The 24211-nt window shown below is 43.1% G+C and overlaps 1 protein-coding gene across 1 annotated transcript in view; it reads right to left on the minus strand.

Moving 5' to 3' along the window:
• LOC110509531 (DENN domain-containing protein 1A-like) overlaps positions 1–24211 on the minus strand; it is a 221814-nt gene that overhangs the window by 118613 nt on the left and 78990 nt on the right. Inside the window, 1 exon segment of the mRNA XM_036967220.1 lies at positions 1456–1505. Coding sequence (XP_036823115.1) covers positions 1456–1505 — 50 coding nt within the window.

Genomic DNA, 24211 nt, shown 5'->3' on the forward strand with positions numbered 1-24211 from the left:
TTTGAACCATTATAGAGGGAGCTTGTGTTGATGTCAGAGAGAAGAGTGTTACAGTAAGTCTACTTGTGAGGAGATGAATGTATGAATGAGGGTTTTAGTCCCAAGCCCGGAGATGGAGGACATCTGGAGATGTTGTGGAGGTGGAAGACTTAGGTTTTGTATGTGGTGGTCGAAGGAGAGGGTGAAATCCAGGATGATGCCATGGTTGCGGCGTGGGGGAGAGACAGTGTGGATTTGGTGCCTTGTCTGCAGAGAGAAATGGACAAACAAAATATAAAATACAATATATCTAAATCAGTCATATCCATACCGTCATTTGCTAGACACCTTTTACATATTCACTGCCCTCTTACACAATACATTTTGCCTTATAGAATGTGGTGACATAAACATAGCTATTCAGTAAATTACAAAGACTTGGCTGTCCAAGAGGGTTGGGGTTGCGTAGCCACCACCACCACCACCCCCCCCCCCCCCCCATTAAATATTGATAAGTTGGTTAATTACATAAATAATGAACTAAGTGACTGCAACGGTAAATCATCAGGTTATCAATGAAGCATTGACATATCTAACGTTAGCTAGCTAGCCAGCTATGCTGAGTTCATCCAAAATAGCTAGCAATGCTAACATTAGCTAGCTAAAATGTAATGCAGTCCCCTCAATCTTAACTAGCTAGTCCATCTGGCAACATCACAATGATGACAAAAGGTTTTCCTATTAATGATATGCCTCCGGTCGTTGTGATTCCAAACCACACTTTTGACAATCAACATCAGCTTTCAGTTGGGCATCAGTCTTCTGAAGAACGTTCAAAACGTAGTGTGTAACCCATGAATAGTCCTTTACTTTTAATAATAGAAGAATAACTATCTAGAGACTTACTTCTTCAATGGTTGCTGCCGCTGCCGGGTACAAGAGGGATGGGATGGAGGATCAAGTTGATGGCAAATCAACGTGTGTATATAGCCTGATTTGCAATGCAGTCAAACGCAAAGTGAACATTTCTCGCCAAATCAGGTTGATTGGAGGGGAAAAAGTGCAAAGAAACATTGGCTGCCTTGCACAATTTCTCTCGCTTTTGCTCATTTCTTTCAAGTAGGAAGTAAATCCAGAAATACTAATATAACAGATGAAAAATCATTGGTCTATAAAAATCAGACTGCCGTGTGACGTTACACTGATATTCCAGGCATTCTTTTCAAACAGCTCTTACACAAAAAGGATGTAATCATAATTTTAAAGTGGGGGAACAGGAGAGAGCCTAGCCACCAGCTGGGATTGGGGAATCACACTGTAAAGAGACAAGACTACCCTAGAGGGTGGTGTCTGTGTGTGTGATGAGGGGGGGGGGCCTTGGACCTTAAACTCTCCAAAAAACGGTTGTGCGGCATTACAAATGACAAGAGGGGAGTGTGTGCGTAAGTGTATGTGTGTGCTTTAGAACAAACGTACCTGTCCACACTGAAGGGGAAGCAGAACTTGGGGACTGTCTGAAGAGTTTCCTGTGGAGGGAGGGAGGGAGGGAGGGAGGGAGGGAGGGAGGGAGGGAGGGAGGGAGGGAGGGAGGGAGGGAGGGAGGGAGGGAGGGAGAAAGGGAGGGAGGGAGAGAGGGAGGGAGAGAGAGATCATTTATACATCTAAAAGGGGCCTATACATTAATTCTAAGTAATAACTGCGCCACACCATATAACAGCGCATGGGCTGGAGAAACGAGAGACAGGTGAAGGCAGAGAGGGAGGAGAAGGAATTTATCTATTGAGGTGTAAATGAAGAAAAAGAGAAGGAGAGAGAGGAAGAGGTGGAGATAGGGAGTGGGTCAATCAATGACGATCGCACCGGAGATAAAAGAAAATAAGAGGGAAAAAAAGAAAAATGTGTGAGTGACTGAGTAGTGTTAACGGGGTGGGGAGAGAGAGAGGAGCTGCCAAGCTATGGGCAACAGTGAAATGGGAGCGAGCGGCGGGATCCAAGGGGACCAGCGGGGAACAGGTATAGTGGGGTGGGTGGGAAATACTGGAAAGGCCGGGGGGGATCAGCATGGTGCAAAGGGCGAGAGCGGATTGAAGACTGGCAGGCAAGGGCTTTGCCTTGCCTCCATTTCTCTCCGCAGCGGCCCGCCAACACAAACTAAGGGGAAACTAACAAAGACAGACGACGGGGAGAGAATGAATGAATATATATATGAGAGAGAGAGAGAGACAGAGAGACAGAGAAAGAAACAAAGAAACAAAAAAATAAAAAAAAAGTGAGAAATTGAGAGTAAATTGAAAGTATATTTCCCATGTGGTCCCATGAGTAACAGAGATATGTGAAAAACAGAGGGGAAAGGAAGATAAGGTGGAATGGTAGAGGGAGGCAGTAATGGAGAAAAAAAAGACAAAGGGAGAGAGACAGAAACAGTGTCCAGGAGAGCTCAGATGAGGAACTAGCTACAACAATGGCAGGTAGCCTAGTGGAGCGTTTGGCCAGTAAATGAAAGGTTGGTGGATCGAATCCCTGAGCTGAGAAGGTAAAATCTGTCATTCTGTTCCTGAACAAGGCAGTTATGTGGAACCCACTGTTCCTAGGCCTTGTAAATAAGAATTTGTTCTTAACTAACTTGCCCAGATAAATAAAGATTAATTAAAAAACAACAGCTCAGGCCAACCCTCTACTAGCTGGAGCCTGATTGTGGAAGGTATAGGAGAGAGTCATGCCCAGTCATGGAGCTCCCTGATGGGTTAAACACACACCTTATGAGGAAGTCAATTATGGCACACACAAACCTTGGTGGATTAGTAAATTAAACTGACGTTCGACTCGTATTCACTCTGCTATCATTAGCCAGTCCATAAGCAATGGCATAAACCGACCTCTCTCAGAGTAGGGTAGAACAGCACTCCACCTGTTTGCTCACTCTTGACACTCTCTCAAACAGCTTTATGAGCTGTGCTTCTACACCTGCATTGCTTGCTGTTTGGGGTTTTAGGCTGGGTTTCTGTACAGCACTTTGAGATATCAGCTGATGTACGAAGGGCTATATAAATACATTTGATTTGATTTGATGAGCTGGTCACCTGGAATGCATTTCAATTAACAGGTGTGCCTTGTTAAAAGTTCATTTGTGAAATGTCTTTCCTTCTTAATGCCTTTGAGCCAATCAGTTGTGTTGTGACAAGGTAAGGGTGGTACAGAAGATTCACAGTGGGTCAGAAGTTTACATACACTCAATTAGTATTTGGTAGCATTACCTTTATATTGTTTAACTTGGGTCAAATGTTTCGGGTAGCCTTCCACAACCTTTCCACAATAAGTAGGGTGAATTTTGGCCCATTCCTCCTGACAGAGCTGGCGTAACTGAGTCAGGTTTGTAGACCTCCTTGCTCGCACACGCTTATTCAGTTCTGCCCATTAATTTTCTATAGAATTGAGGTCAGGGCTTTGTGATGGCCACCTTGACTCGGTTGTCCTTAAGCCATTTTGCCACAACTTTGGAAGTATGCTTGGGGTCATTGTCCATTTGGAAGACCTGTTTGCGACCAAGCTTTAACTTCCTGACTGATGTCTTGAGATGTTGCTTCAATATATTCACGTAATTTTCCATCCTCATGATACCATCTATTTTGTGAAGTGCACCGGTCCCTCCTGCAGCAAAGCACCCCCACCACATGATGCAGCCACCCCCATGCTTCACGGTTGGGATGGTGTTCTTCGGTTTGCAAACCTCCCCCTTTTTCCTCCAAACATAACAATAATCATTATGGTCAAACAGTTCTATTTTTGTTTCATCAGACCAGAGGACATTTCTCCAAAAAGTACGATCTTTGTCCCCATGTGGAGTTGCAAACCATAGTCTGGCTTTTTTATTGCGGTTTTGGAGCAGTGGCTTCTTCCTTGCTGAGTGGCCTTTCAGGTTATGTCGATATAGGACTCATTTTACTGTGGATATCGATACTTTTGTACCTGTTTCCTCCAGCATCTTCACAAGGTCCTTTGCTGTTGTTCTGGGCTTGATTTGCACTTTTCGCCACAAAGTTCGTTAATCTCTTGGAGACAGAACGCGTCTCATTCCTGAGCGGTATGACGGCTGTGTGGTCCCATGGTGTTTATACCTGCGTACTATTGTTTGTACAAATTAATGTGGTACCTGCAGGAGTTTGGAAAATGCTCCCAAGGATGAACCAGACTTGTGAAGGTCTACATTTTTTTTTCTGAGGTCTTGGCTGATTTCTTTTGATTTTCCCATGATGTCAAGCAAAGAGGCACTGAGTTTGAAGGTAGGCCTTGAAATACATCCACTGGTACATCTCCAATTGACTCAAATGATGTCAATTAGCCTATCAGAAGCTTCTAAAGTCATGACATCATTTTCTGGAATTTTCCAAGCTGTTTAAAGGCACAGTCAACTTAGTGTATGTGATAGTGAATTATATGTGAAATAATCTGTCTGTAAACAATTTTTGGAAAAATTACTTGTGTTATGCACAAAGATGATGTCCTAACAGACTAGCCAAAACTATAGTTTAACAAGAAACGTGTGGAGTGGTTGAAAAACAAGTTTTAATGACTCCAACCGAAGTGTATGTAAACTTACGACTTTAACTGTAGTGTAATGCATAATATAATCATAATATAATAGTCAGTAAAATAATTGCAATATGCAGTAGTAATAACAGCAGCAGTAGCCAGGCACTTGCATATGAAAGCACCTATTAGAATTTGCCACTGAGGATGCAGAGGCTTATTTTACAGAAATGATCGGGTTGTTCGTTTTAACAAGTGCATGTGTCGTAAAGTGGCCGGGGAGCAATAATCGTTCATCATTATTTGGGCACAGGGACAGCTTAGCCATTCAAGCCACAGGAATAGGAAACAGATTTTGAGATGGGGGGATGCGCGTCCGTGTGTGCGTGCATGTTCGGTCTCCGAGTGCAAGGTGTTGTTCAATTTGCCTTATTGCGTCACCCCCTTCCCGATCCCCCCTCTAAACCCCTGTGGACTACGCCTTAGTTTTAATCGCTGTAACTTCCTTCCCCCCTCTGCTTCTCTTGCCCAACCTCAAAAGTACACGGCTGAGTAGTGGTGTGTGTGTGTTCGTTTGTGTGCTTGGTTGGCGGAGCTGAGCTCTGTGGTACCCTGCCTCTTCCTTCCTACCTGGCTGAGACTTGCCACCCCTTAGACTCCAAACTGATCAAGCCCTAATAGAGTCCTCGCAGCACTTATTCTCCAGACCTGCTAACATCAATGGGTCCAGGGGGATTGCAGGTCGGAGGAGAGTGGAGCAATGGTAGCTCACAGGGGGCTTGGTGGACTAACCTCCAGCCTCGCTGGGCCCAGTTTGGCCACAAATAATTGGACCCAGGAACGGTTCCCTGATGAGATGGGTACATTCTCACACACAGGCATATAGGGGCACACAAACACATGCATGCACGCACACACCCACAATGTTCACACCCACGCACTCAACCGCACACTTAGAAATCTGATGGGGGCCAGATGCTGGAGGGATAAAGGGAGGACGGGGGTCAGTGTGTGGCATGCCAATCAACAGGAGTGTTTCATCTCCATGTGTGTCTATTTCCTTCAGCACTTCACAGGACTCCTTCCACTGCACAGCACACCTCCTAACCTCTCACTGACCTCACTGTGTAAAACAATAGCAACAAAATGTGACCACCACACAAAGAAAGAAAACACATCCATGTGAAATGTCGATCTGGTTGTTGTGCTAAATATTTGCTTAGGAAAAAAGTGATTTTAGCAAATGTATATAATTGCAAATCACAGTAATGAAAGGGTGATAAAAAAAGGGTGATTCAGGTCTTCACTCCCAGTAATTAGTAGTGTAGCCTGCCCCGCTTTCCAAACCTCTCCACATAGTACCCACCACCCCCACACCCCTCTCTCTCTCATTAAAAGCATTTCTCACTCATTAAAGCATTTCAATGAGTGTCCAACATCCGCCGTCGAGTGATGAAATGCTTTAATAAAAGGTGGCCACATTGCTACTTCATTACAAGGAGTGCAGTGCTTTGCCGAGGCCCCTCATTAGCTGTAATAACACAGGCAGCAATCTCATTTGTCTCAATGAGACTTCTTTTACACAGTTATGGATTTTAAATGACTGCCAGAGCAGCCACTCAGGCCCTACTGGCTGGCGGGGGGAAAAGGAAAAGATGAGAAATGGATGAAAAAGGGATAAGGGTGGGAGACAGAAATCACAAGGGGAACGAACGTAGGCTCAAGTAAGTTACTGCCAGAGCAGCCACTCGGGCCCTACTGGCCGGCGGGGGGAAAGTCAGAGCATTTAGAAGATAGCGATAGGCCAATGGCAGTGACCTCTGGAGCATTACATGTCAAAAGGAAACGTCGGCTCGAGCAAGTCGCTCTGGATAAGAGCATCGGCTAAATTACTAAAATGTAAACGTGAAAACTTCAGAAAGTGGCGTGAGCTATTTATGTTGTAATTGTTCAGGTTTTATTGCAATGGACCCTGAAGGGAACTAGGATTTCTGGGGCCATAATGCTCAAGTCCTGACTACTTTACTCGTTCAATTCTCCCATGACTTTCTCAGTCACCTTCAGAGATACAAACTAGATTAAATTAAAGCTACCCAGCTAGATAAAAGATGAGCGGTGTTGAGGGTGCAGAGTGCAGGGGGGCCGTGGGGTGCCTGTCTTTAAGGGTTGAATTTCAAGTAAGTCTTCCTTCGCGCACATGACCGTGGAGTTAATATATGGACTAATTTATCAAAAATAAATACAAGGGTTAATGTTCGCAAATCCGGAGGGGTGAAAGAACAAGCAATTATGGAGCGTGTCTTTTTTCTCTCTTTTATTCTCTGTTTTGAATCCATCCATCCTGACAGAAGCAAGAAGAAAAAGAGCAAGGGAGGGGGGGATGAACAACTGGAGGGGATGAAGAGAAAGGAGGCTGAGGGGTGGCATTGGCATATTCCACAGGGTAGGACTCGAGAAGAGAAGGGGGAATCTTGCATCGGGCAATGTGTGGCAAATCCTCATGGGGAGGACAGAAGTACAGTGGAACCCAGCTAGGTGAATGGAAAGGGTGGCAGATTCAAACAGAACGTGTCATTAGTTAGCTTATGTATCTTTAAGATAGCTACACAACATGTCAACATATCAGTACTTGGGAGGAACATTAACCACTACAATGTTCATGGGCTGGTTTCTTGAATCTCCTGAATGGCTAGCCATGACTTGATCTGGATCCAAGAAACCGACCTCTTGGTATTTGGTATTTTATTAGAATCCCCATTAGCTTTTGCGAAAGCAGCAGCTACTCTTCCTGGGGTCCACAGAAAACATGAAACATGATACAGAAACATTATAAGAACAGCTCAAGGACATAACTATGCACAGTGCATTCCGAAAGCATTCAGACCATGTGACTTTTTCCACATTGTTACGTTACACCTTTATTCTCTGGTCTGAAGAAACCAAACACCTAAACGCCAAGTGTCTGGAGGAAACCTGGCATCGTGCCAATGGTGAAGCATGGTGGTAGCAGCATCAAGCTGTGGGCATGTTTTTCAGTGGAATGGACTGGGAGACTAGTCATGATCGCGGTAAAGATGAACAGAGCAAAGTACAGACAGATCTTTGATGAAAACCTGCTCCAGAGGGTGCAGGACCTCAGAATGGGACGGAGGTTCACCTTCCAACAGGACAACGGCCCGAAGCACACAGCCAAGACAACACAGGACTGGCTTCAGGACAAGTCTCTGAAAATCCTTGAATGGACCAGCCAGAGCCCAGACTTGAATCCGATCAAACATCTCTGGAGAGACCTGAAAATAGCTGTGCCACAACACTCCCCATCCCCATCCAACCTACAGCTTGAAAGGATCTGCAGAGAGGAATGGGAGAAACTCCCCAAAAACCGCTTGTAGCGTCATACCCAAGAAGACTCTAGGCTGTAATCGCTGCTAAAGGTGCTTCATCAAAGTACTGAGTAAAGGGTCTGAATACTTATGTAAATATTATATTTTGCATTTGAATTTTTTTATAAATTTGGAGACATTTCTAAAACCTGTTTTTGATTTGTCATTATGGGGTATTGTGGGTAGATTGATGGGGGAAAAAATAATTTAATCAATTTTAGAATAAGGCTGTAACGTAACAAAAGGTGGAATAAGTCAAGAGGTCTGAATACTTTACCGAATGCACTGTACATTTAAAAACGGCACACATAGCCTGAATCTCAATACATACAGTACTAGGGCAGTCCCCAATGAGTTGACTGGTCGATTATTTGGTCGATAGGTTGTTGGAGATTTTTTTGTTGTTGTAGCAAATATATATAGTAAGGTGCCACAAATAGGGACTTTGGAAATTGCAGTTGGCTCAGAACAGGGCAGCACGTCTGGCCCTTAAAAATACACAGAGAGCTAACATTAATGACATGCATGTCAATATCTCCTGGCTCAAAGTGGAAGAGAGATTGACTTCATCATTACTTGTTTTATGAGAGGTGTTGACATGCTGAAGGTACTGAGCTGTCTTTTTAAAATACAAGCACACCGCTCATACACCAATGCATACCCTGCAAGACATGTCACCAGAGGTGTCTTCACCTCTTCAGACCAACGTCTAGCGCCATGGCGGATGAGATAGCAAAAGCTCAGGTTGCCCAGCCCGGCGGTGATACAATCTTCGGCAAAATCATTCGCAAGGAGATTCCTGCAAAAATATTATTTGAAGATGAGCTGTGCAGCAAGTCCAGAACAGACTATGGGAGCCACACAGTACTACATAGAGCCATGATTGCATGGAACTCTATTCCACATCAGGTAACTGATAATAATCAGATTTAAAAAGCAGGTAAAAATACACCTTATGGAACAGCGGGACTGTGGAGTAACACAAACATAGGCACAGACACATGCAAAACACATATAACATATGCACAAGTACACATGGATTTTGCTTTGTAGATATGTGGAGGGCATGAGGGCACACACTTAGTGTGTTGTAGATATCTGGTAGTAGAGTAGGGGCCTGAGGGCACACACTTAGTGTGTTGTAGATATCTGGTAGTAGAGTAGGGGCCTGAGGGCACACACTTAGTGTGTTGTAGATATCTGGTAGTATAGTAGGGGCCTGAGGGCACACACTTAGTGTGTTGTAGACATGTGGTAGTGGAGTAGGGGCCTGAGGGCACACACTTAGTGTGTTGTAGACATGTGGTAGTGGAGAATGGGCATGAGGGCACACACGTAGTGTGTTGTAGACATGTGGTAGTGGAGTAGGGGCCTGAGGGAACACACTTAGTGTGTTGTAGATATGTGGTAGTGGAGTATGGACCTGAGGGAACACACTTAGTGTGTTGTAGATATGTGGTAGTGGAGTATGGACCTGAGGGAACACACTTAGTGTGTTGTAGATATGTGGTAGTGGAGAATGGGCCTGAGGGCACACACTTAGTGTGTTGTAGATATGTGGTAGTGGAGAATGGGCACGAGGGCACACACTTAGTGTGTTGTAGATATGTGGTAGTGGAGAATGGGCATGAGGGCACACACTTAGTGTGTTGTAGACATGTGGTAGTGGAGAATGGGCATGAGGGCACACACTTAGTGTGTTGTAGACATGTGGTAGTGGAGAATGGGCATGAGGGCACACACTTAGTGTGTTGTAGACATGTGGTAGTGGAGTATGGGCCTGAGGGCACACACTTAGTGTGTTGTAGATATGTGGTAGTGGAGTATGGGCCCGAGGGCACACACTTAGTGTGTTGTAGATATGTGGTAGTGGAGAATGGGCCTGAGGGCACACACTTAGTGTGTTGTGTATTCTGTAATAAATGTATTGTAATGCTTTTAAAATTGTATAACTGCCTTAATTTTGCCGGACCCCAGGAAGAGGGGTTTTATGTAGGCTATTTTATGTAGGCTTTATGTAGGCTATTTTTACATAGTTGACAATGGCAATAGAAGTTACTTTTTTAGGTTTGTATCATTTTCATTTCGATAGAATTGTATTAAGCACCTGAAAATTATTTTGAGATTCAAAGACATTATTACAAATGAAATGAAACTGTTCCATCAAAAATGTGCATATAATGAAAACCATAACTTGCACTCAGATCGGTAGAAATGTTAAGATGGATTGGTATTCCACATAAAAAAGTTTAAATACTCCTCGTGTAGCCTATTACCGGCAACTTCAGGAGTAATGACAGAATCTGCAAAAGTCAGCAGGAGCGGGAAGAGGATGGTCGGTTCAGGTTGTTTCATAAGGTTATCTTGATCTCTGCCTCCCTCGAGTCATTTATGTCTTATTTCATTAAACAGTGGGCTTAAAGCATCAGACAAGCTCAATACATATTGTTGATTTTATTCAAACACGTAGGGTGTGTTTATAAACTCAAAAAAAGAAAGAAACGTCCTCTCACTGTCAAATTCGTTTTCAGCAAACTTAACATGTGTTGTCATGCATAGGTGTAATAGGTGGCAGGGAAGTCAGGCGCAGGAAAGTCAAATGGAGTGTAAAATGGAGTCATTTAATAAAGTCCACGGAGTATGCTCCATAACACTAAATGTACATAAACACACAAACATGGGTACGAGGACCCGACGCGCACCTATACAGCAATCACACTACACTGACAATAAAACAATCTCTGACAAAGACATGAGGGGAAACAGAGGGTTAAATACACAACAGGTAATGAATGGGATTGAAAACAGGTGTGTGGGAAGACAAGACAAGACCAATGGAAAATGAAAAAAGGATCAATGATGGCTAGAAGAATGGTGACGTCGAACGCCGAGCACCGCCCGAACAAGGAGAGGCAACGACTTCGGCAGAAGTTGTGACGTGTAAATATTTGTATGAACATAACAAGAATCAACAACTGAGACATAAACTGAAAAAGTTCCACAGACATGTGACTTACAGAAAAATAGTAATGTGTCCCTGAACAAAGGAGGGGGGGGTCAAAATCTAAAGTAACTGTCAGTATCTGGTGTGGCCACCAGCTGCATTAAGTGCTGCAGTGCATCTCCTCCTCATGGACTGCACCAGATTTGCCAGTTCTTGCTGCGAGATGTTACGGAACTCTTCCACCAAGGCACCTGCAAGTTCCCAGACATTTCTGGGGGGGAATGGCCCTAGCCCTCAACAGGTCCCAAATGTGCTCAATGGGATTGAGATCCGGGCACTTCGCTGGCAATGGCAGAACACTGACATTCCTGTCTTGCAGGAAATCATGCACAGAACGAGCAGTATGGCTAGTGGCATTGTCATGCTGGAGGATCATGTCAGGATGTGCCTGCAGGAAGGGTACCACATGAGGGAGGAGGATGTCTTCCCTGTAACGCACAGCATTGAGATTGCCTGAAATGACAACAAGCTCAGTCCGATGATGCTGTGACACACCGCCCCAGACCATGACGGACCCCCCTCCTCCAAATCAATCCCACTCCAGAGTACAGGCCTCGGTGTAACGCTCCTTCCTTCGACGATAAACGTGAATCCGACCATCACCCCTGGTGAGACAAAACCGTGACTTGTCAGTGAAGAGCACTTTTTGCCAGTCATGTCTGGTCCAGCGACTGTGCGTTTGTGCCCATAGGCGACGTTGTTGCCAGTGATGTCTGGTGAGGACCTGCCTTACAACAGGCCTACAAGCCCTCAGTCCAACCTCACTCAGCCTATTGTGGACAGTCAGAGCACTGATGGAGGGATTGTGCACAATCACAAAATACACTACACAAACACAAAATACACTACATGACCAAAAGTATGTGGACACCTGATCGTTGAACATCTCATTCCAAAATCATGGGCATTAGTTTGGAGATTATCCCCCTTTTGCTGCTGTAACAGCCTCCACTCTTCTGGCAAGGCTTTCTTCCATTCAGCCACAAACACCAAACTTTACAGTCACTATGTATTCGGGCAGGTAGCGTTCTCCTGGCATCCGTGTGATTCATCACTCCAGAGAATGAGTTTCCACTGCTCCAGAGTCCAATGGTGGTGAGCTTTACACCACTCCAGCCAACGCTTGGCATTGCGTATGGTGATCTTAGGCTTGTGTGTGGCTGCTCGGCCATTGAAATCCATTTCATGAAGCTCTCGACGAACAGTTATTGTGCAGATGTTGCTTCCAGAAGCAGTTTGGACCTCGGTAGTGAGTGTTGAAACTGAGGACAGATTATTTTTACGAACTACGCACTTCAACACTCGGTGATCCCATTCTGTGACTTTGTGTGGTCTACCACTTTGCGGCTGAGCCGTTCTTGCTCCTAGATGTTTCCACGTCACAATAACAGCACTTAAGGTTGATGGGGTAGCTCTAACAGGGCATAAATTTGACGAACTGACTTGTTGGAAAGGTAGCATCCTAAGACGGTGCCAGGTTGAAAGCCACAGAGCTCTTCAGTAAGGCCATTTTACTGCCAATGTTCATCTATGGAGATTGCATGGCTTTGTGCTCAATTGTATACACCTGTCAGCAACGGGTGTGGCTGAAATAGCCAAATCCATCAATTTGAAGGGGTGACCACATACGTTTGTGTATATAGTGTATCTAGATCAAATAGGGGAAAGGCATTGTGCCTTGATGTGTTGCTTTGTGTTTTTTTAAAACAGTTTTGGTGTTAATTTGAGCTATATGAAATGGAAGGGAATTCCATGTAACAATGGATCTATATAATACTGTATATCTTGAATTTGTTCTGAATTTGTGGACTGTGAAAAAAACACTGGTGGGATGTGTTGTGGGGGAAGTGTGTGTGTGTCAGAGCTGTGTGTAAGTTGACTATGCAACAATTTGGAATTTTCAACACGAATAATTCTTACAAAAAGAAGAAGTGATGCAGTCAATCTTCTCAACTCCAAGAGAGACTGGCATGCATAGTATTTATATCAGCCATCTGATTACAATGAGCAAGACGTGACGCTCTGTTCTGGGCCAGCGGCAGCTTAACTAGGTCTTTCTTTGCAGCACTGGACCACATGACTGGACAATAATCAAGATAAGGAAAAACTAGAGCCTGCAGGACTTGCTTTTTGGAGTGTGGTGTCAAAAAAGCAGAGCATCTCTTTATTATGGACAGATCTCTCACCATTTTTACACCCATTGAATCTATATGTTTGGACCATGAACAGTTTACAATCTAAGGTAATAGCAAGTAATTTAGCTTCTGAACAACCTAAAGTTAAAGACAAATCAGGCTTGTATCAATAATACGCTCTGTACTGGCGACACATAGTTGAGCCACAGGAATATTTAATCATTCTGTCATATTTTATTATTCGTTGTCATATTGCATTATTCCGTGTCAGGAGGGGTAAAGTCATTTTGGGGGGCAACTCTCCATAAGACCTCGTAGTAGGGCCCTGATGTATATTTCTGCCTCTTGGAAGTCAGGATGGTGTTCATTAGGCACAAAACGTTAGAAAGCAGACTGACAAATGGAGGGAGTACCTGGACTGCTCCATTACGAACCTCTCATTTTTCATTACATTTTCAAAAATTATTTTGATCCTTTTTCTCCCCAATGTCGTGGTATCTAATTGGTAGTTACAGTCTTGTCTCATCGCTGTAACTCCCGTACGGACTCGGGAGAGGCGAAGGTCGAGAGACGTGCGTCCTCTTAAACACAACCCAGCCAAGCCACATTGCTACTTGACACAATGCCCGCTTAACCCAGAAGCCAGGCACACCAATGTGTGGGAGGAAACACCGTACACCTGGCGACCGTGTGAGCGTGCATGCGCCTGCCCGGCCACAGGAGTCGCTAGAGCGTGATGGGATAAGGACATCTCTGCCTGCCAAACCCTCTCCTAACCCGGACGATGCTGGGCCAATTGTGCGCCACCCATGGGTCTCCCAGTCGCAGCCGGAAGCGACAGAGCCTGGACTCGAATCAGGATCTCTAGTGGCACAGCTAGCACTGAGATTCAGTACCTTAGACCACTGTGCCACTCGGGAGGCCACAAAGTGATTTTAAATGTTTCCTGATGCATTCCCCAATGAACACTACCCAGGCAAATACAGTGGGAAACAACCACTTGCCCCTCCTGCTCTGTCTCTCTGTCCCTCCCTCCATTGCTCCCCTCCCTCCCTCTTCGCCTGCTCCAGATGCTTAACTGTTGCTTTCACCTATGGCGGTAGCTGACACCATATGTGCAGCCAGGTGTCCCAAGGACCTGACGTCAAGCCACTCCAATGTGAGCCACAATTAAGAAATACACCCCAGACCGTCAGAAAAGCACCTGGAAAACCGCATCACAATTATCTCCCAGGATGAAGGCGCAATAAGCAGACAGATTTTCCCCACACAGGGTAATGACGGGTTTACTAGTGCGTTGGATTAACCTTGGCTTTGCAAATCTGGCATCAGGTCGAGGTGTGATTCTATATTCATCCTAAGCATAGACCTCGGATTAAAGTGTAGGGAGTAAGACGTGAAACTGACCTATTTCACATGGGATTGACAGGTTGCTGGCGTTGGTGATATGGTGTTGGGCTGGGGATATTTGTTAATTTTATCCAAACTCACCTTTTTCTTCAGAAAGAGATTACTTTGTCTAAAGTGGACATTTGGGCGGCAGGTAGCCTAGCGGTTAAGAGCGTGGGCCAGTGGGTTCTCTAGTAAATTAGTAAGAATGTCTCACCCCATGTTATAGAATGTCTAAAGTGGACATTTGGGCGGCAGGTAGCCTAGCGGTTAAGAGTGTGGGCCAGTGGGTTCTCTAGTAAATGAGTAAGGCAGGTAGCCTAGCGGTTAAGAGCGTGGGCCAGTGGGTTCTCTAGTAAATTAGTAAGAATGTCTCACCCCATGTTATAGAATGTCTAAAGTGGACATTTGGGCGGCAGGTAGCCTAGCGGTTAAGAGCGTGGGCCAGTGGGTTCTCTAGTAAATGAGTAAGGTAGGTAGCCTAGCGGTTAAGAGCGTGGGCCAGTGGGTTCTCTAGTAAATTAGTAAGAATGTCTCACCCCATGTTATAGAATGTCTAAAGTGGACATTTGGGCGGCAGGTAGCCTAGCGGTTAAGAGCGTGGGCCAGTGGGTTCTCTAGTAAATTAGTAAGAATGTCTCACCCCATGTTATAGAATGTCTAAAGTGGACATTTGGGCGGCAGGTAGCCTAGCGGTTAAGAGCGTGGGCCAGTGGGTTCTCTAGTAAATGAGTAAGGCAGGTAGCCTAGCGGTTAAGAGCGTGGGCCAGTGGGTTCTCTAGTAAATTAGTAAGAATGTCTCACCCCATGTTATAGAATGTCTAAAGTGGACATTTGGGCGGCAGGTAGCCTAGCGGTTAAGAGCGTGGGCCAGTGGGTTCTCTAGTAAATGAGTAAGGCAGGTAGCCTAGCGGTTAAGAGCGTGGGCCAGTGGGTTCTCTAGTAAATTAGTAAGAATGTCTCACCCCATGTTATAGAATGTCTAAAGTGGACATTTGGGCGGCAGGTAGCCTAGCGGTTAAGAGCGTGGGCCAGTGGGTTCTCTAGTAAATGAGTAAGGCAGGTAGCCTAGCGGTTAAGAGCGTGGGCCAGTGGGTTCTCTAGTAAATTAGTAAGAATGTCTCACCCCATGTTATAGAATGTCTAAAGTGGACATTTGGGCGGCAGGTAGCCTAGCGGTTAAGAGTGTGGGCCAGTGGGTTCTCTAGTAAATGAGTAAGGCAGGTAGCCTAGCGGTTAAGAGCGTGGGCCAGTGGGTTCTCTAGTAAATTAGTAAGAATGTCTCACCCCATGTTATAGAATGTCTAAAGTGGACATTTGGGCGGCAGGTAGCCTAGCGGTTAAGAGCGTGGGCCAGTGGGTACTCTAGTAAATGAGTAAGGCAGGTAGCCTAGCGGTTAAGAGCGTGGGCCAGTGGGTTCTCTAGTAAATTAGTAAGAATGTCTCACCCCATGTTATAGAATGGCCTTATTCCCTTTATTCAGATTACACCTGCTCACTTTCAGTTGTTTGAAAAGGAAATCATCTCAAAAATATCGTACTTTTTTTAAACAAGCCTCAGAAAGTTGGTTGCAATTTCAGTTTAATGCACCTGAAAAGACAGAACAAATAATACAACAAATATTGTGGTTAAACTAAAATATAATTGATTTAAAAAATATATATTTTTCGATTAAATGTTTTAAAAAAGTATAATTTTGGTGAATGATATCATAAATAGGACTGGTAGAGTTACGTCAGACATGCAGCTAACACAGACATATGGAAATGTCTTCTTAACCCAAAATTATAACCAACTAATTGCAGCATTACCACAAAAATGGAAGAGGCATGTCGGCCCTGTATTAAAGACCATAAATGGTTAAAGAAAAGTGTGATTAATAAAAACATATACCAATCTCATTTAAGGACCAAAAAACTGACAGCTGTCAGAAGAGATTTTCGATGTACCCATTCCATGGCACATGGTTTATGAATTGACACGCAAAACACTGGATTCAAAACTTCAAATTTAACCATTTTAATTATTATACAAAATTCTTGCAACCAATAGAATGTTATATTCATGGGGGATACAATCTTCCCAGCTCTAAAGAGTTTGCTGCGAGGAGGCAGAGTCATTAGATCATTTATTTTGGTATTGTCCATATGTAGCTCGTTTTTGGTCACAGGTCCAGGAATGGCTGAAGAATTGCAACATTTGCCTAAAACTAACTCTGCAGATAGCAATACTGGGTGATTTGAAAAGCCATAGTCAATCAATCAATAAAATAATCATTATTTTAGCAAAAATGTTTATTTTTAATTTACAATCTGTAGAAGCTATGAGAATAGAAAGGTTCGGTACTTTAGTGAAGCATCACAGCACAGTTGAAAAATATATGGCAAATAGAAATCCAAAATGGATGATGTTGAGAGACAGATGGGAGGGGTTGATGGAGCTGAAGGGTGGGACTAATAACAAGATAACCAATGTAAAACATACGGGGTCTGTAAAATGTATATAGGTTCAGAAATGTTGTGAAATAGCACAGTTACAAATAGAAATCAAACTGGATGGACATCAGAAATAGAGGAAGGAGTAAAAACCAAAAATATTACTTTTGTAAAATAGATTGTCTGCAAAATGTGTATAATACGCATGAACTGAAGGTAGAAGCCTAAGTGTTATTGTTTATCAGTTTACTCCAATTGGGGGAAGAGTGGTAGGGATCGCGGGAAATAATAAAGGTATATATTTTTGTTTAAAGTATGTATATCTATATAGGTATGTGTATGTACAGTTGAAGTCGGAAGTTTAGTTTGGAGTCATTGAAACTCGTTTTTCAACCACTCCACATATTTCCGATTAAATCGGCAATTTTGTATTTTTTTTATTTATTTATTTGTAATAATGACAATTACAACAATACTGAATGAACACTTTTTTTTAAACTTAATATAATACATCAATAAAATCAATTAAGCCTCAAATAAATAATGAAACATGTTCAATTTGGTTTAAATAATGCAAAAACAAAGTGTTAGAGAAGAAAGTAAAAGTGCAATATGTGCCATGTAAAAAAGCTAATGTTTAAGTTCCTTGCTCAGAACATATGAAAGCTGGTGGTTCCTTTTAACATGAGTCTTCAATATTCCCAGGTAAGTAGTTATTATTATAAGACTATTTATCTCTATACCATTTGTATTTCATATACCTTTGACTATTGGATGTTCTTATAGGCACTTTAGTATTGCCAGTGTAACAGTATAGCTTCCGTCCCTCTCCTCGCCCCTACTTGGGCTCGAACCAGGAACACATCGACAACAGCCACCCTCGAAGCATCGTTACCCATCGCTCCACAAAAGCTGCGGCCCTTGCAGAGAAAGGGGAACAACTACTTCAAGGTCTCAGAGCGAGTCTCAGAGCGAGCCTAATCTCGGGAGTTGATAGGCTTGAAGTCATAATCAGCTCAATGCTTGAAGCCCAGCGAAGAGCTGCTGGCAAACACCCGAAATGCTATTTGAATGAATGCTTACGAGCCTGCTGCTGCCTACCACCGCTCAGTCAGACTGCTCTTTCAAATATCAAATCATAGACTTAATTATAACATAATAACATACAGAAATATGAGCCTTTGGTCATTAATATGGTCAAATCCGGAAACTATCATTTCGAAAACAAAACGTTTATTCTTTCAGTAAAATACGGAACAGTTCCGTATTTTATCTAATGGGTGGCATCCCCAAGTCTAAATATTGCTGTTACATTGTACAACCTTCAATGTTATGTCATAATTATGTACAATTCTGGCAAATTAATTACGGTCTTTGTTAGGAATAAATGGTCTTCACACAGTTCGCAACGAGCCAGGCGGCCCAAACTGCTGCATATACCCTGACTGCTTGCACGGAATGCAAGAGTGACACAATTTCGCTAGTTAAAATATTCATGTTAGCAGGCGATATTAACTAAATATGCAGGTTTATATTTGTGTATAACTTGTGTATTGATTTTAAAGAAAAATATTGATGTTTATGGTTGGGTACACATTGGTGCAACGACAGTGCTTTTTTCACGAATGCGCTTGTTAAATCATCACCTGTTTGGTGAAGTAGGCTGTGATTCAATGAGAAATTAACAGGCACAGCATCGATTATATGCATCGCAGGACAAGCTAGATAAACTAGTAAAATCATCAACCATGTGTAGTTAACTAGTGATTATGTTAAGATTGATTGTTTTTTATAAGATAAGTTTAATGCTAGCTAGCACCTTACCTTGGCTCCTTGCTGCACTCGCATAACAGGTAGTCAGCCTGCCACGCAGGCTCCTCGTGGAGTGCAATGGCCACAATCGGTGTCCAAAAATGCCAATTACCGACTGTTATGAAAACTTGAAATCTGTCCTAATTAATCGGACATTCCGATTAATCAGTCAACCTCTAGTACAAGTATCTATATCCATAGTAAAACAAGTCCTATACGGACATAACCGGAAAGGCCGCTCAGCAAGGAAGAAGCCAATGCTCCAAAACCGCCATAAAAAAGCCAGACTACGGTTTGCAACTGCACATGGGGATAAACATCCTACTTTTTGGAGAAATGTCCTCTGGTCTGATGAAACAAAAATAGAACTAATTGGCGATAATGACCATCGATATGTTTGGAGGAAAAAGGGGGAGGCTTCAAAGCCGAAGAACACCATCCCAACCGTGAAGCACGAAGGTGGCAGCATCATGTTGTGGGGGTGCTTTGCTGCAGGAGGGACTGGTGCACTTCACAAAATAGATGGCATCATGCAAATGAAAATTATGTGGATATATTGAAGCAACATCTCAAGACATCAGTCAGGAAGTTAAAGCTTGGTCGCAAATGGGTCTTCCAAATGGACAATGACTCCAAGCATACTTCCAAAGTTGTGGCAAAGTGGCTTAAGGACAACAAAGTCAAGGTATTGGAGTGGCCATCACAAAGCCCTGACCTCAATCCTATAGAACATTTGTGGGCAGAACTGAAAAAGCGTGTGCGAGCAGGGAGGCCTACAAACCTGACTCAGTTCCAGCTCTGTCAGGAGGAATGGGCCACAATTAAACCAACTTATTGTGGGAAGCTTGTAGAAGGCTACTGAAAACGTTTGACCGAAGTTAAACCATTTAAAGCAAACGCTACCAAATACTAATTGAGTGTATGTAAACTTCTGACCCACTGGGAATGTGATGAAAGAAATAAAAGATGAAATAAATCACTCTCCACTATTATTCTGACATTTCACATTCTTAAAATAAAGTGGTTATCCTAACTGACCTTAAACCGGGAATTTTTACTAGGATCAAATGTCAGGAATTGTGAAAAACTGAGTTTACAGTGGGGCAAAAAAAGTATTTAGTCAGCCACCAATTGTGCAAGGTCTCCCACTTAAAAAGATGAGAGAGGCCTGCAATTTTCATCATATGTACAATTCAACTATGACAGACAAAATGAGAAAAAAAATCCAGAACATCACATTGTAGGATTTTTAATGAATTTATTTGCAAATTATGGTGGAAAATAAGTATTTGGTCAACAACAAAAGTTTATCTCAATACTTTGTTATATACCCTTTGTTGGCAATGACAGAGGTCAAACGTTTTCTGTAAGTCTTCACAAGGTTTTCACACACTGTTGCTGGTATTTTGGCCCATTCCTCCATGCAGATCTCCTCTAGAGCAGTGATGTTTTGGGGCTGTTGCTGGGCAACACAGACTTTCAACTCCCCCCAAAGATTTTCTATGGGGTTGAGTTCTGGAGACTGGCTAGGCCACTCCAGGACCTTGAAATGCTTCTTACGAAGCCACTCCTTCGTTGACCGTGCGGTGTGTTTGGGATCATTGTCATGCTGAAAGACCCAGCCACGTTTCATCTTCAATGCCCTTGCTGATGGAAGGAGGTTTTCACTCAAAATCTCACGATACACGGCCCTATTCATTCTTTCCTTTACACGGATCAGTCGTCCTGGTCCCTTTGCAGAAAAACAGCCCCAAAGCATGATGTTTCCACCCCCATGCTTCACAGTAGGTATTGTGTTCTTTGGATGCAACTCAGCATTCTTTGTCCTCCAAACACGACGTGTTGAGTTTTTACCAAAATGTTATATTTTGGTTTCATCTGACCATATGACATTCTCCCAATCTTCTTCTGGACCATCCAAATGCTCTCTAGCAAACTTCAGACGGGCCTGGACATGTACTGGCTTAAGCAGGAGGACACGTCTGGCACTGCAGGATTTGAGTCCCTGGCGGCGTAGTGTGTTACTGATGGTAGGCTTTGTTACTTTGGTCCCAGCTCTCTGCAGGTCATTCACTAGGTCCCCCCGTGTGGTTCTGGGATTTTTGCTGACCGTTCTTGTGATAATTTTGACCCCATGGGGTGAGATCTTGCGTGGAGCCCCAGATCGAGGGAGATTATCAGTGGTCTTGTATGTCTTTTATTTCCTAATAATTGCTCCCACAGTTGATTTCTTCAAACCAAGCTGCTTACCTATTGCAGATTCAGTCTTCCCAGCCTGGTGCAGGTCTACAATTTTGTTTCTGGTGTCCTTTGACAGCTCTTTGGTATTGGCCATAGTGGAGTTTGGAGTGTGACTGTTTGAGGTTGTGGACAGGTGTCTTTTATACTGATAACAAGTTCAAACAGGTGCCATTAATACAGGTAACGAATGGAGGACAGAGGAGCCTCTTAAAGAAGAAGTTACAGGTCTGTGAGAGTCAGAAATCTTGCTTGTTTGTAGGTGACCAAATACTTATTTTCCACCATAATTTGCAAATAAATTCATTAAAAATCCAACAATGTGATTTTCTGGATTTTTTTTTCTCATTTTGTCTGTCATAGTTGAGGTGTACATATGATGAAAATTGCAGGCCTCTCATCTTTTTAAGTGGGAGAACTTGCACAATTGGTGGCTGACTAAATACTTTTTTGCCCCACTGTAAATGTATTTGGCTAAGGTGTATGTAAACTTCCGACTTCAACTGTATATATGTGTATATGTATGAATGTTTATGTATGCATATGTATGTGTATGTTCGTGTATGTATATGGATATATATATTTACCGTAAAAATATATGGGGGATTGGAAATGATGCAGACAATTACATTGATGGAAGCAACAATCTTCCCGCAATATTAAGCTGATCCACCCTGAAAAAAAAGAGCATGGGTCAGTAGACGAGAGGTCGCTGGTTCGAATCTCGGGGGTCGACTAGGTGTAAAATCTGTTGATGTGCCCTTGAGCAAGGCACTTCACCATAATTGCTCCTGTAAGTCACTCTGGATAAGAGCATCTGCTAAATGACTTAAATGGAAATGCAGATTTGCCATTAGATAAGAGCTTTTAATCACTCTATTGCAGGTTGTTGATAGATTATGTGCCTGCATCACCAAGGTCTCCAGGTGAGGTTGTCATGGAGATCAGGGGTCATGGTGGTTGGTTACGGGACTGTACATGACCAGCAACACACCACACACATATATACATTACACCATTGTAGTGTCAGCCAGCATGTAAAAAAATGAACACATCAACAAAAACTGTGCTCATCCTACGGTATCAAGGGCAGAGCACATCAATGAGCTGCAGACCAAAGAGAAAACTTCCCCTCGTTTGTGTGTGTGTTTGCGTGTATGTGCAAATGTGAATATTTAACACCCCTGTTTACTCTCCCTCCAATTTCCCTTTCTACTTGTCCTTTTGGTAGAAGGTCACCCCCATTTGAATATTCCCTCATTAAAAGCACCACGATTCTACCCCCTTTGCCGGGGAAGTTAAAATGGTCTAGTGGCACGCGGCGTGCTACATCAAAGCCAGCCCGACTTCAAAAAATGATCTCTCTCCATTATGGGAAAAATTTATCTCATCGCATTAAGTTGAGGAAAACAGGCAGCAGCTGCCCAATTTGAAGGATTCAAAGCATAGGTGTCACTGTGATGTGGCTGTGTCAAAGAGAATGGAGAGAGAGAAAACGAGGGAGAGAGTGAGTGTGAGGAGAGGAGAGACTCGGGCGAGAGCTTTGTTATAATTACGAGCGAGGGAGCGGTTGGAGAGAGAGAAGAAAGAGAAGCGAGGGGAGTCGTTCCATGTCATTTCAGCAAGACATCACACCCACCACCTCAGATTGTTCTGAAATCGTTTCTGCAGTTAGATACAGACAAGATCAGCATTCCTGGAACATTATTTTCTTGACGTTGTATTTGATCTTTGATCAATTAAGCTAATTGATTGCACCCAAATTGGCCCTTTCAATTATTAGGATTCACATAATATTCATAGTACCCAACATCCGATTTGAACCAAACCTCTTCCTACCATTGAGTAAGAGGAATCCAATAAAATGGGCAGAAGCTACCCATGGACCCACCCATCCCATCAAAACAACAGTATATAGTATAATTTCTCTATGTCTGCCGCTGGGAGTCTGCCGTCCTTTTTGTAATGTGAATCTGGTGATGTTTTTTCCTCTGTTCATTTAAATAGCCATTGAAGCCGACTGCATTATTTACCACAAATGTGAAAGTACCAGGATTTGCCCACTACTTGGTGCTGTTCCTGCTACTGCCGCAGCCTTTTCTCCATTTTCCTCTTGTGTTTTTTAAACGGAACAACTTTGAGTAGAAAACCAATGGCTTTTGCTCACGATGAAAATACATTGTGTTCATACACAAGTCAAGCCAGTCATCCATGTGCTATAAGCCTGATTTTAGCTAGCTAGCAAAACGAGAAGCAACAATTCAAGAATGATGTTTGGCTTGTGATGTGATTGGTCTGATGCCAAATCCAAACTGGCTTCCTTGTCACTTTTTTTTGGTGCGTCTGGATCATTCACAGCTGAGCTCACTCAATTTAGCTCAATGCTCAATGGCTATATATATTTTTTATTATCAAAGGAGGCCTAATGCTCGCTGGCTTCCCTTACATTCAGCGCAACGGCGGTAACAACGTCATACTCTTTTTCTCTTTCTTACGTTGTATGACGTTGTATGTATGTACCGTAGGTGGATTGGATGTCTTAGTCATTGTTAGGAAGAATTATGGTTCAAATCGGATGTTAGGTACTATATTTATTGACAATTTTAGGAATCCAATAAATTTAAATTGCCAATTCAGGTGCAATTAATTTGCTTATTTTCTCAAAAATGTAATTATATTTAAACAAAATAGTCTGCTAATCTGTTTCTAACTACAGAACCAATTTCAGTACAATCTGAGATGGTGGGTGTTGAAATCCTCTTGTATTGATGTGGTTCTGAGGGATGTCTGCAAATGAGGAGGAAAAAAGACGAGTTTACGGAGGTACTGGATCAGTTTGATGCATATTGTTCACCTAAGAAGAACGAGACATATGAATGGTGAAGGTCAATGTGCTTGTGAAAACAGAAGAGCCAACAGACTGGGTCAATTCCATGGTGTGTGTTCAGAAAAGGAATGGAGATCTGAGAGTCTGTATGGACCCCAAGGTCCTTAATAAATATATCAAAAGGGAGCATTTTCAGATTCCTAAGAGGGAGGAAATATTGTGTGAAATGGCTGGCGCACTATTTCTCCAAATTGGATGCTCCAAATTGATTCTGGCAGGTGAGGTTGGATGCAGCCAGCACCTTCTACTCACCATCTATGGCTGCGTCTGGAATTCCACATAGGGCTATCAATGGCTGACTAGAACCTTCTACTCAACATCTATGGCTGGGTCTGGAATTCCACATAGGGCTATCAATGGCTGACTAGAACCGTCTACACACCATCTATGGCTGTGTCTGGAATTCCACATAGGGCTATCA

Source organism: Oncorhynchus mykiss, chromosome Y, assembly GCF_013265735.2.
Source record: "Oncorhynchus mykiss isolate Arlee chromosome Y, USDA_OmykA_1.1, whole genome shotgun sequence".
Classification (NCBI taxonomy): domain Eukaryota; kingdom Metazoa; phylum Chordata; class Actinopteri; order Salmoniformes; family Salmonidae; genus Oncorhynchus; species Oncorhynchus mykiss.